At 39.6% G+C, this 14,185-nt stretch overlaps 1 protein-coding gene across 1 annotated transcript in view; it reads left to right on the top strand.

Annotated features, from left to right (window-relative positions):
* The first annotated feature begins 2,313 nt into the window (after positions 1–2,313).
* Positions 2,314–14,185, top strand: part of nbeaa (neurobeachin a) — a 913,644-nt gene continuing 901,772 nt past the window's right edge. The window contains exon 1 of the mRNA XM_072577218.1: positions 2,314–2,942. Within this exon, the coding sequence (XP_072433319.1) occupies positions 2,637–2,942 (306 nt within the window). The 5' untranslated portion in view covers positions 2,314–2,636. The remainder of the gene's footprint in view (positions 2,943–14,185) is intronic.

The raw sequence follows: 14,185 nt of genomic DNA, 5'->3' as shown, positions 1-14,185 counted from the left end.
ACTCAAACCCCATTGCAGATTGTTAAGGCAGTAAAGACTGATGACAATAAACATTTCAGAAAGGCAAAGATGAGGATAAATACAGGTACCATAAAGACATAAGAAGGGAAAGCATGAGAATCAAAAAGAGAAATGTTGGAGGAAATATAAATGGGACCATTAAAGTTACGTAAGAGCTTAAGAACACCAGAAAGAAAGGAATATACTGATAGGGTGAGCTGAAATAGGATGGGAGGAGGTGCTTGTGAAACATGGGTATTGATATAGATCCGTTGTACCCAATAGTCTTCTTTTGCGTCGTAAAACAGTACCGTGTGTAAGGATGGCAAAGGAAAAATGGGGAAATCACCAAATAAATAAACAATGAATGTTTCTGTAAGAAACAGAATCGCTCTACTACGCCTGTGAGCAATGGCCTGGAAGACCTACAACAAATTATTCAAATATTATCATCGTGAAGCTCAATTTTATGTAATTGTGTAAGAGATAAATAAAACTCTGGCATAAGCCTGATGAATCTCAAATACCAATTAAATATTGCCTGGTGGAAATCAGAAACAAAAACTTGCCTTGTATCATGCATTAAGGAAGCATTTAATGTATGATAAAAGCAACGTCGGGACTGTTTTCAAAATTGTTTATATTTATGCATGCTAATATTAGCACCGAGCTATAAAATGACTGAAAAGGTTTTCAAAGGGCATGATGCGACTACCATGAAAGAAGTGAGAGTACTATTGTATGTTACGAAACGTACGACCACGTCTTTTCATTTCAAAATCTCCCTTTCTTATCTCGATTATTTTATTTGAGAACTAATCCATATAAATAGGAACGAATAAAATCATTTTTGATTCCGAATGAGCCCTGGTGTCTATTGTGACTCGGGCATTCAAGATTTAATTAAACATGTTTTGGACTGGATAAATTTACTTCTCTTTAAGTTTCATTACAAATGGTAAAGTCCAAAATTGAAAAAGCCCCGATGTAAGATTGCATAAACATTTGGCTGTAGCTGCTCATGAAGCAAAGTGATTTGATATAAATTACATTTTTGAAGCAAAACAGTGGTGATTTTATAAGGTATTATTCTACAATAGTTTTCTCGTGGTAGTCCTAACAAATTCACAAAGAAATGAGAGGTCAATTCATCTCACAATGTTCTTAGAAAGTTTTGAGCTAAACTTCTTGTTCTAGTTCCTCGTTACCCTATTTCTGGCTTCGTTTAACAAAAATCATTATTGTCGTTTAATTATCCATAACTCCTTTGTTAAACCCGTCTGTTTGGTTGACTCTACGTGCCAGTCTTTTATTGTCCCAGAAAATATGAAAAACCGAGAGAGGAAAGATTTAATTTCACACAGGTCTAAACAATAATGAATAAGAGGGCGATCTTGCGTTTACATTCTGCTTACAGTGGTTGCTTTCCGAAATAATGCGTCTAAAAATCGCTTTCTCAATTTCTGAAATAAGATAAATAAAAGGATCAGTGGCTTTGTTGAAAATGTTTATTCGGGTTGTACAGTTATGGAACACAGACACTTTTTCCCAATAACTAGATGCTGCATAAAATAACATAATGTGACGTTATTTTTTTTCTGACATTACAGGAATGTCGGTATGAGTAAATGCGGTACAATCGGTGGAGTCGACTGGATTTCCAGGATGAAGGTACCGAAGGATATTCCAGAAATTGTTGGATATAAAAACGCCCTTTTCCCTTAATTTCAAATACATTTCTTCATAGTCAAAACCGATTTGAGGACGAACAAAATTAAATATTCTTAAATATTCACACTGCACAGAAAACAAAAACGCTTAGAGTTTGATTCACTCATGAAAATCCCAATGACCAATTCACTATAATATACCATTTACTCCTAATAAGAATGAGTGTGGACAACCCTGTTTAGTCCACACTCGTTTCGAGAGTATTTTGACGTAATTGCAGATATTTTCAGACGTATGCTATTCATAATAATACCTGTTGAAAACTCCTCCAAACTGCTGCTTGCTTCTTTAATGACACTGGTTTATGGTTGGAGGCAATTACAACATGGCTCAGCATTTTCATCACTTTGACTAGTTCGCGGAAACGTACAAAAAAAAGGGGAAAGGATTGCAGACGTTAATAAAACGGGGTTTAATGGTTTCTACTCGTGCTTTGTTTTCGCGGTGCACTTCTGTTTTCCCTCGGAATAAGCTGATCCCGCTCCGCTGACTGCCATGAGCTGGCAACATGTGCACTTGTCACCTGGGCACCTGAGACTTGTCTAACGGGTCCCGCCGGCGCCCAGTGCGCATGCGCAGCAATGCTGACTGCAGCGAGGGGGTCCAGAAGATGGCGGAGAAAATGATAAGGCTGCGAGTGGTGGCGGCAGCAGCAAAATAAACTACAGTCATTCTGTTTTATAAATTCAAGGAGAGATCGAACTTTTAAAAAAAAACGAGCCTTGCCATGTATTGAAAGGGAAGACTTCCCCGTATTGATTATTTTCCTCTCAGTGGTGTGGGTTGAATACTGCTGAGCTTTTTTTTTCCAGAATATTCCACCCCCCCCCCCCCCCCCCGCCCCCCGCCCCCCCATTTCTCTGGTGCCGGTGAATGAGAAACAGGAATTGATCCTGTCGGAGGACATGGCGAGCGACAAACCGGCGCTGCCGGTAAACATGCAGCCTCCAGCGGCTGGAGCTGGAGAAGACACCGGCTTGGGCTCCGGAGGGGAAGCCGGGGCCGGGGGTCTGGAGCTCGGCTCCAAACCACAGCTACTACCGCCGGCGGCGACAGCAGCAGCAGACACGGTGGGTTCGATGGTGTCCATCTCTGGCATTAACCCCTCGGTTCCCATTAGGAATATTAAGATGAAATTCGCCGTTGTCATCGGCCTCATCCAAGTTGGGGAGGTCAGCAACAGGGATATCGTGGAGACTGTGCTTAATTTGGTGAGTTTTTATTTAAAGTGTGGCGATTACATTTGTCCTTAATCTGTGCCCTTGAGGATGGTGGTTGGGGGGGAAAAATCGTCTTTCGGGGAGGGGGTGGTTGTGGGTGGTGGGTTTCTATTTTACAAACGCAGAAATGTTGACGTGAATTCTTGTCGCTTTGACATTTTTTTTGTTTTTGGGAACCGATGCGGAATCAAATGCAGCCTGGACGGTTTATTGCCATGGGCTGTGTTGCACCTGGCTGAAAGGGGTTAAGGTTTCTTTTAATTAACCAGATTGTGAACGCAAGTAGAAATCCAGACACAACCTGCAATAGGAGAGGGCATGTCAGCTGCGTCCAAATGGTGTGGGGTGGGTTGGGGGTGCGGTGGCGACGAGAGGAGGAAGGCGAAGTGACAGTATTATGGAAATTGATCTGCTGGAAATTATCCTGAAACCGAAAGAGTATACTGTCGCTATAGTCTGCATCTCCTGCTCGTATGAGGGGAGGGAGCAACGGGTCTGATTGGGGATAACACGCAACGGTCTGATTTACTTTTCCACTTAAACACTTTGGAAACACTTTCCTAAGACTTAGCCCTGCCTACCAGCGATATAAGGGCTTTGTTTTTGACAAGTTGCGGTTAAGTCCCTGTCCCATTTGACCAAGTATCAAATTAGCATTATTTGACATTTTATGGGGAAGTTCGAAAGTACATTGCGTGGTTTGGTGAAGTGTTTCTGGCTGTTTTAATATCTGAAAGTGCTGATCTCGAAGGAATTTCTAATTTCTACTTTTCTTACTAAAACAGCCGAGCACACATGAATATATAGATGATAGTAGCGCCTTTGAATTGGCAACGAACTGGTTTGAATAACAAATTAGCTTTTGGACGATAATGCAGTAGCGCTGTATTCGCATTTCCCTCAATTTTGAACAGATGGGTAAGAGGACCACTATGCATTTTGGAAAACCACCAGACTTGCTTGAAATTCACAAATGACTGCTATACTATTCACCTCAACTTAATCTGAAATCTGTCAGTTATGGAGCTAATGATTGAGAGATACCGCCAACATCTTAGAAACCACAAATTGACTGCTATTATTGATTTGCGTGGATCGTTTTCCAGAAGCGTGAAAAGCTTAATTTTCTGTGCTAAACTTTGCGCTGAAGTACATTTTATGAAGTTAACAGTAAATTGCCCAGAACAACAACTTTTTGTTTGGAATGATTGTGCATTCTGTTAATTGACTGGTCTGATTCCGTTCTGATTTGAAGGTTACAGCTCTGGAGTCTTAATTATATGGCAGACTTTTCAGTCTTTTGCCTCTGCTGGTTGTATTAGAGTTAGTTTCACTCCCTGCTTTTCACAGTTGTTTACAAGCTTTTGCACTTTAAGTATTTACTTAATTGCCTTTTGAAACTTCTTATTGAATCCGCTTTTCATCACCTTTCGGGCAGCTCATTTCAGCCAGCAATATACTATATAATTTTCTTGCCTCAACTCTTCATTCGTTTGACAGTTACTTTAAATTGATCATTTGATTATCAACTTTTCAACTGGCAACAGGTTTTATTTATTTACTTAATCAAAGCCCTTAATACTGTTTTTGCACCTTCCCCAAGTCATCTTTTAACTTTCTCTGCTCTAAGGGGAACAAGCCCAGTCTAGTCTGTCTTAAATGTTTAATCTCTGGTAAAATTCTTTTTTTATATTGCATCCTGTTTAAGTATGTCTTCATAAAAGTATGAAACCCACAAGTGGTTACAATTCCTCAACTTGGACCAAGCCAGTCTATTGTAAGATTTGACATAACTTCATTTTGTATTCTGTGCCTCTACTTCTAAATCCAAGAATTACTTATGCCTTTTAATAGCCTTCCCAACTTGTTTTGCCCCCTTCTAAGACTTGCGTATGTAAAATCCCAGGTATTTCTGAACTGCCACACACTCAAAATTGTACCAGTTAGTTAATATTGCTTCTATCTTTTTAAGAAAACAGAATAATTTATCATTACTTGGCGTTAAACTTAAACTTAATCTGCCCTGTGTCTGCTCATTTCACCAGTCAGTCCATGTACTCCTGAAGTTTGTTGCTCCTCTCTTCAGGGCTTAGTTTATTTGAATTTCAGGTCATCTGCAAATTCTGAAATTATGCACTGTATGCACCAGATCAGGGTTATTAATATATACTAAAAAGAGTTTAATACTTAACAGTAGGGAATACCTTTGTGTGCTATACTTCTTCAATCTTATAAAACTGGCTTAAAAATGAGGGGTGATTTTGGTTGGTTTTGTGACCAGAGGTCCATTTCCAGTGGGCATCATAAGATCACTGCTAGGTTCTATGCTTTTGTGGTCCATGTCAGTGATTTGGGCTTGAATGTAAGTGGTATGATTAAGAAGTTTACAGGCAATCAAATCCTGGACAAATATGACTCTTAATGAAGAAAGGCTACAGAAAGAAATCTTGGACTAGTGAGGGTGAGTGGGGTCATTTACCTTAGATGGCTGGTTTGCAATGCAAAGTGATGACAGCAGTGTGGGTTAAAATCTTACACGAGCTGAAATTACCATGAAGGACTCTCCTCAACCTGCGTGGTTTGGTGGCTCAGCGGTTAGCACTGCTGCCTCAGTGTCAGGCACCCGTGTTTGGTTCCTCCCTTGGGTGGCTGTCTGTGTGACTTTGCATATTCTCCCAGTGTTTGCACGGATTCCTGCTGGATGCTCCAGTTGCCTCTCTCAGTCCAAAGATGTGCAGGTGGATTGGCCATGCTAAATTGTCCCACAGAGACCATAAGACATAGGAGCAGAAACTAGGCCATTCAGCCCATCAAGTCTGCTCTGCCATTCAATCATGGCTAATTAAATTTCTCAACCCCATGCTCAATAATCCTTGATTTCCCCTTGAGATTCAAGAACCTAGCTATCTCTGTCTTAAATACACTGAATGACCTGGCCTGTACAGCTTTCTGTGGCAAAGAATTCCATAGATTCACCACTCTCTGGCTGAAGAAGTTTCTCCTAATCTCTGATCTAAAAGGTCTTTCCTTTACTCTAAGGCTGTGTCCTCTGGTCCCAGTCTCTCCCAGCTTCCCAACATCATCTATGTCCAGGCCACTCAGTTTCCTGTGTATTTCAAATTAGATTCCCCTCCATCCCCGTAAACTCCATTGAGTATAGACCCAGAGTCCTCAAATGTTCCTCATTTGAACTTTTCATTCCTGGGACCATTCTTGTGAAACTCCTCTGGAGATGCTCAGAGGCCAGCACAGGGTGGTGCAGGTCTATATGGATTAGAACACGTAACAAAAAATGCAATTCAATTCAATTCAAATATGGGCTTATGGGGATAGGTTTGGGGTCTCAGTCTGGATGGATAGCTCTTTGGAGGTTTGGTGCAAACTTGATGAGTTGAATGGTCTCTCTTTTTTTTTCACAGGAGAGATTCTGCTTCTAACCTCTCCCTTTCTTTAGGAGTATTGACCCTCCAGTTAAACGACCACAAATCATCTCTCTAATGCAAGCAGCTGAACAGTCCAGTAGGGCGATCACAACTTTGTATATGTGGGTGTACAAAGATGGGGTCTGTGTGTGGTGCATGGTGGGTTAGGCTGTTTATGTGCTGCAAGTATGTGTCTGATGTGTATATCCCCACAGTGCACTCTGCTACTCTCTCCCCATTTATGCTGTATTTGTCGTCTTCAGGACTTTGACAGAGCTCTCCAAAACTAATTCCCTTGCCTTGATGAGGATAAAGTCTCTTGTGTAAAATCCTTTTGAATATCGTATTTTGTTGATATATTTATAAATGTATTACTGTCCTTTCACTGTCACTGGATTAAAATACTGGAACTCCCTCCCTTAAAAGTATTCTTGGTGTCCCTGCACCAAATGGACTACAGTGGTTGAAGAAAGCAACTACCCCTCTGCTTTTTCAAGGGCAATTAGAGATGGGCAATTATTGCAGATGCAACCAGTGAAGCACCCATCATCTGAATGCATTAAAAACTTGTAATTAACTAAATTTGTTTGAGTCTTTGTATTACAAATAGCATGTTCATATTGTGTACCTTTGTGTGCAAAGAAAATGCACTTGTGTTTCATAATGAATGTTTATTTTGCCTTCATATATGGTGATATAATTGTGGGCAACAATCTTTGGTGCACTTTCAACCAGTGGCATTATTCCATAAGTAATACTCATTTTGGCAAATTCCTTGATGCTTTTTGTCTGGCAGCATGAATAAATTTGCACAATAGTGATGCAAATACCACATATTTTGAAGCATTCGTTTGTTCAGATTACCTACCTTATTATTGGAATTTTTATTTCGATAGGAAGTAAATTCTCCTTTAGCAGTGTTAATTGCAGCCCACAATTACATCACACATCAAAACAATGTAATCCAATCACTGGAATTGCTGAAATTATATAGCAAGACATTTTAATATTTTACATAGTTTTCCTTTAAAACACTAACTTAGTTTCCTAGGTCTTTGTGATCAGTAAATCCAGAATATATACTCCAATTATTGTTGGAATTTCAATAGAAACGTGTGAATTTGAGAAGAATTGCCATTTGGCCTGGGAAATTTTTCCATTTTCAGCATAGTCAGCCTTTTTAATCCATCTTTCCTATCAATTTTCACCCTATCCATTAACTCTATCATCTCTGCTTCTATTGATATTTTATCAGCATGTTCTTCCTTAGTAAATATTGATACAAAGTACTAATGAAATATTCTAGCCTTGTCCTAAATCTTGAAGTATTTTTCACACTCTGTGCCTAATTCCTGCTTATATATAAATAAAAGTTCAATAACTAGGTTACAAAACCTTCTGAAGGGGCAAAATCAGCTATTGGACTGTTAAATTTTGATTCAGCACTCTAGATCCTGTTTTTTAAGAAGTTGATAATTTAGTCACAGAAGTTTGGATTGGCTCAAAATTTACTGTGATCTCCTGAGTGCTGACAATTTCCCTTGCTGGGCTAATCTAATTTACTTACACTTGTCACTTTTCTGTACATTTCAAAAGTGAATCTTTTGGTTATACCTACTTGTACTATATTTCCTATATTCCATATGAGAGTCTTTTGGGGGAGGCTCAAAACACAAACATCTCTCTTTTGCCTGAAATTGCATTGCTTTTGGTTCGACAATTTTAACAGAACTGTTTGATTAGCTTTAACAATTAGGTTTGGTAGGACCAGACTCAATCATGTCCTATAAACAAAACACCTGAGCATGCTAGAAATCTGGAACAAAAATATAGATTGCTGAAGTAACTCAGCAGATTGAACAGCGTCTATGGACAGAAAATAGAGTTAATGCTTTGTGAACTACCCAGTTCTGAAGAAGGGTCACTGGCTTTGAAACTGTTTACGCTCCACAGATAATGCCAGACCTATTGAGTTTCTTTGACAATTTCTGATTTTGTTTCAATCGTGTCCCTGATTGTCTTTTCTGCAAAAGCTCAACAGGTCTATATTCTGTAGTGGAATAGACAGTTTTTCTATACTTCAGCAAGAAGTTAGCCAATTATTGTTACATTCTGAAGTTTGAACACTGTACAATGCTTGTTCTTTCATTTCCTCTTTTCAGTGCTCAATGGTAAAAAGTAGTGTGGATATACTTGATGCCATTTTGCTTCATGAAATTTTGATCGGAGAACAACAAAATTTAAGGACTGTTGTGTGACCAGTTTCTCTGGTGATCCATAACGAGCAAAAATGGGTGACAACATGTCTGTTGTTTGAGCAGTTGAAACTGAATAGTTGACAATGAGTGTAAAGGAGCTTTGGTGCCTTATTTATACAATTTTGGTAGTATGATTTTTAGATTACATTTTAGACCAGACAAACAAACAAACAACTTCCTGTCAAGGCTTTTCTACCAGTTGTCTGCGTGTTCCATAAGACCATAACTTATTGGAGCAGAATTCCACTTGTCACTGGCTGCTATTCTGAAAAAGCCTCCTTTATCCCCACGTTCTCTCTTCTGCCAGTTAGCCAGTCCTTTAATCATGCTCGTACCTTGCCCCTAATATCACGGACTGTTACCTATTTAACTGTCTTTTGTGTAGCACCTTGTCAAAGGCCTTCTGAAAATCCAATAGGTAATGCCCAATGGCTCTCCTTTGTCTAACTTGCTTGTTACCTCCTCAAAGAATGCTGCCAGATTTATTAGAGATGACTTCCACTTGATTAGGCAGTGCTAATTCAGCTATCTTCCACTTCCACAAGCTCATCCTTGTGAATGGACTCTAAAATCTTAGCAATGAACAAGGTCAGGTAAACTGGCTTATAGTAACTTGTTTTCTAACCTCCACCCTTCTGAAATAGGGTGTTACACGAGCCATTTTCAAGTTCTCTGGGAAACTCCCTGAATCCAGTGGTTCCTGAAAGATCATCAATGCTACCACAACCACCACCTTCAAAACTATGGGGTATAGTCCATCTGGTCCAGGATAATTTATCCACCTTTAGATCATTCAGCTTCTCCAGCATTTTTTCCTTAGTGATGGCCACTGCACTCACCTCTGCACTCTGACTGTCTTGAATTTCTGATATGTCACTGGTATCTTATGCTCTACAACCTGAAGTTTGCCTAAATACCCTTGCTACCACCATTTGATGCAGCCTTGTCACATGACCTGTCAGTAACAGAATCCAAATTATTACAGAATAGAAGGTCATTAGGTCTATCATGTCCTCATTGTGGCTGTCCAAAGAGCATTTCTCCTGCCTTGTCTCCAAAACCCTGAGCAGTGTTATTTTTCAAATAAGTCTAAGATTCTTTTGAATATCTCAGTTGACTCTGCCTTTTCAGCAATGAATATGCCTTTTCTGCAGTCCCACTCCCATTTTCATAACTTATTTGGTTGCTTAGCCAATTACTTCAAATCTGTGTCCTTGTGTTCTCGATCCTTTCACACATGGACTACAATTGTTCAAGAAGGCAGCTCTCCATCAATTTCTCAAGGGAAGTTGGGAATGGGGAATAAATGCTGGCCCAGCCGGTGAAGCACACATTACCTGAATGAATTAAAGGATAAATGGCTACTAGGTATTTGTGACCTTGTGTAGTGTGAAAATTCTCCTGAGTACAAATTCTGTGAAATGTTTGATTTTGAAGCTGATTGCAAGCGCTTCCTTTTGTGTTGGTACATAGTTGTGTTCACTTTTGGTCAGGATAAGCCACACAAATGCTATAGATCTTTCTTGACTATGATCATTGATAATACCAAAGAGTTAAAGCAGTAAATTATCACAAGCCATTATGATATGTCATAATGTGCATCACTGTTCAGACTTCCCTTGCATGCATCATAAGCATCTTACTGTGTTCAGGAACATTCCTGTTTTGCATTTGTCTGTCTACAAGCTCAGCCAGCAATTGAGTATTGAACCCTACCTAGAAAAGGTGTAAGTTTATCCACTTTCTTTGGCTTTGACTATAGTCTCTGTTTTCTTCATTGCATCCCTTTTCATTGACCTTTAGGTTAAGGCACGCTTGCTTTTCTTCCGTTTCACATTGCGATCAATGAGCCATTTTAACAGTTAATTCGAAACATGAATATTTTCCTCTTGTGCCTGCAATGAATATGCCATCTTGATTGAGTAAGCAATGCACCAATCTTAGAAAATCTATTGTAGCTTGAAGATTTTTGAAGAAGGCTGTGCCTATGAGACAGTTTCATATAAAAGTAGAAACCCATATTGTGGTGTACTGCTGGCTCGCTCAGTCCACTTGAATAGCTTAAATCCTGCAAGTTTTTCTGGCCACCCTTCAACCTGGACTTAGAGAGAATAAGAAACTGAGCTAGTCTTGCATTCTGCTGGCGTTGCCTCGGGTCTGATTTGGATGTGCACTTACACACCAACTATGGCCTTCATAAATGTCGTCAAATGCTGCTGTAACTATTAGCTTCTTCGTTGTCTTAACTTAGAAAAAACATGCTTCTAGTCTAACTTTAATCTGTGAATTTGATCACTTCTTATTAACTTTGATTCATTTGATGTAGGTGCGGCAGCATTTTAAAAAATTAATTCATGAAATGTGGATATGGCCGGTTGGGTTGCCCTTGGGACTGGGAAATAAACCAGATCAGCAATGCCCATGCTCCATGAATAAATAAAAATTTGTGATTTGCCCATTTATTAGACATTACATTTCATTTGTCCAAGCATTTCCAACAACTCACCCAGCTGATTTTCATGTAAAAGATGCTCTATTTGAAGCGTGTCATGAAATCTGATCTTGCATGTGTCTCTGCTCCAAAGCAAGCAATCTGCAGTTGTTGATATGCACTTTAATGTACTGCTGATTGCTAATTTATTTTTTGTATAAAAGTCTCTGTCACGTGAGTGATTACTGGTGATCTAAATATAATAGAACCCTAGTTCCTCTGCACATTGTGCATTCACTTGCGGATTGTGAATTGCCCCCTCGTGATGTTGCTGGCACTGGATGAGTTCTGTTTCCTGCTTTGGCCTTCATTTGATGAGCAGTTTCAATATAGCCTTGCCTTTGGCAATTAAAGCATTTGGTATTTCTGTCTGAAATGCCTATGCTATGTGGTTGCCATTGTAGCGATAACTAGTCATTTGAGCAACTCCTATCAACGTTCTTCTAATTAGGTTTTCCTATGTTGGACTTGATGGAAGCCTTCTGAGTAGACAGAAACTCTGATAATCACTTAAGAAGAAATCTTTAATTGTTCTTTGCCATCACCAAGGAAAGAAGACTTTTAGACATGATCTCAAATGCAAGATTGTGAACATTTAATAATTTTGATTACGTTTGTGCAATCTATACAAATATCTGTATTGTACCATCTATGAATGTGCCATAATTACATTGTCATGATATATTTTTCAGTGTCACAACTTTTTCGTTGAATGTTTCACTACTTTTCTGATTTTTGATTATAAATCTGGAGCTTTCAACTATCTCTAGTTAGGGTTGTCACTCTTCTTCAACTGAGTGATTGATTGTTTTTAATGGTACATCTTTTGACTTTCTGGAATCAGTATTTGTTAGTATGCCTTACACTTCTGGTTCAATTTCGATTAGCAAAATCGCTTCTTGCCCTCAGGAATTGTCTTGCTTTGAATCTTGACCACTTCTGTTTTAATTTTATGCTCCAGTGTTATTAGCACAAATGCATACAAATTTTTTAAATATGCGAACCGATTCTCGAGTTGTCTCATATTCCTAGCATTCCAATGTATTCTTTGGATGCAGACCTATGTCGCACATTTAGCGATATAGTGAAAACTTTAACTGCAGCTCAGATGTCCAGTTGATTGTTGAAAATGCCCCCTTTAATTAGAGATTTTAATCAGATGTGCATTAGGACCCTGTTACAGCCTACAAAACTGAGGACAGCTCTTGATCTTGTATTTGCATGTGTGTTTAAGTCTTGAAAATGCATGCTTTTACAATGAAATATGTTTAATTTACATATTTTTTAGAATTTGGATTTCAAAATAGAGGTAAATTACTGTTCCATTTGTGAAGAATTTTGTTTTTGGAAAAAAGGTCAGAGTATCCTTATGGAACAGTTAAAAACAGATTATAACAGACCTCTAATTCATGGGAAGATGTTTATGCCAGGTAGTGGAAATATTCAAGGCCATTAGTTTTTCTTTCCTAGTTCAGAAGAATCTAGAATGTAAGTATTTTTTGTTTTCAATTCGTTGAGAGGACACTGGTTTTTAGAAACCAATTTAGTTTCTCATCACTGCCAGCAGAAGGGCTTATTTTGCGACTGTTCCAAATTGGGGAAGGTCTTGATAGAAATCTACAGTCTACTTGAACTGAGAAGGTTTGGGGGCTCAGATCTGTGAAGTATTCATGTCCGCATATTTGGAAAGGGCTAGCTGAACTATTTGCATAGCAAAAAAAGTCAGTTAAGTAGCAACTTTTTAAAAATGTAGTGGTTTGAGATTTTGGAGAAGATTTGAAGCTCAGGTTGTGGATCAGGTTGTCGGTCTGCTTGCTTAGCTAGTGGATTTGTTCTCTGGCATTTCATCACCATGCTAGATAACATCATCAGTGAGCCTCTGGCGAAGCTCAATGACTTCTCCAGAGGCTCACTGATACTGAGTATGGTGACAAAATGTCTTGAGAACAAACTCACCAGCTCAACGAGCAGACCGATGACTTGATAATGAGGTGGTGTAATTTCTCTGGACTTGAATCTCTGACTTGAATAGTCATAGAGTCATAGAGTCATAGAGATGTACAGCATGGAAACAGACCCTTTGGTCCAATCTGTCCACGCCGACCAGATATCCCAACCCAATCTAGGCCTATCTGCCAGCACCTGGCCCATATCCTTCCTATTCATATACCCATCCAAATATCTCTTAAATGTTGCAATTGTAACCAGCCTCCACCGCATCCTCTGGCAGCTCATTCTATACACGTACCACTCTCTGTGTGAAAAAGTTGCCCTTTAGGTCTCTTTTATATCTTTCCCCTCTTGCCCTAAACCTATGCCCTCTAGTTCTGGACTCCCTGACCCCAGGGAAAAGACTTTGTCTATTTACCCTATCCATTCCCCTCATAATTTTGTAAACCTCTATATCAGGTCACCCCACAGTCTCCGATGCTACAGGGAAAACAGCCCCAGTCTGTTCAGCCTCTCCCTATAGCTCAAACACTCCAACCCTGGCAACATCCTTGTAAATCTTTTCTGAGCCCTTTCAAGTTTCACATCTTTCCGATAGGAAGGAGACCAGAATTGCACGCAATACTCCAACAGTGGCCTAACCGATGTCCTGTACAGCCGCAACATGACCTCCCAACTCCTGTACTCAATACTCTGACCAATAAAGGAAAGCATACCAAATGCCGCCTTCACTATCCTGTCTACCTGCGACTCCACTTTCAAGGAGCTATGACCCTGCACTCCAAGGTCTCTTTGTTCAGCAACACTCCGTAGGACCTTACCATTAAGTGTAGAAGTCCTGCTAAGATTTGCTTTCCCAAAATGCAGCACCTTGCATTTATCTGAATTAAACTCCATCTGCCACTTCTCAGCCCGTTGGCCCATCTGATCAAGATCCTGTTGTAATCTGAGGTAACCCTCTTCGCTGTCCACTACACCTCCAGTTTTGGTGTCATCTGCAAACTTACTAACTGTACCTCTTATGCTCGTATCCAAATCATTTATGTAAATGATAAAAAGTAGAGGACCTAGCACTGATCCTTGTGGCACTCCACTGGTCACAGGCCTCCAGTC

This window comes from Chiloscyllium punctatum, chromosome 9 (assembly GCF_047496795.1).
Source record: "Chiloscyllium punctatum isolate Juve2018m chromosome 9, sChiPun1.3, whole genome shotgun sequence".
NCBI lineage: Eukaryota > Metazoa > Chordata > Chondrichthyes > Orectolobiformes > Hemiscylliidae > Chiloscyllium > Chiloscyllium punctatum.
The sequence above is the reverse complement of the archived record's forward strand: the minus strand, read 5'-3'. Positions and strand labels throughout refer to the sequence as shown.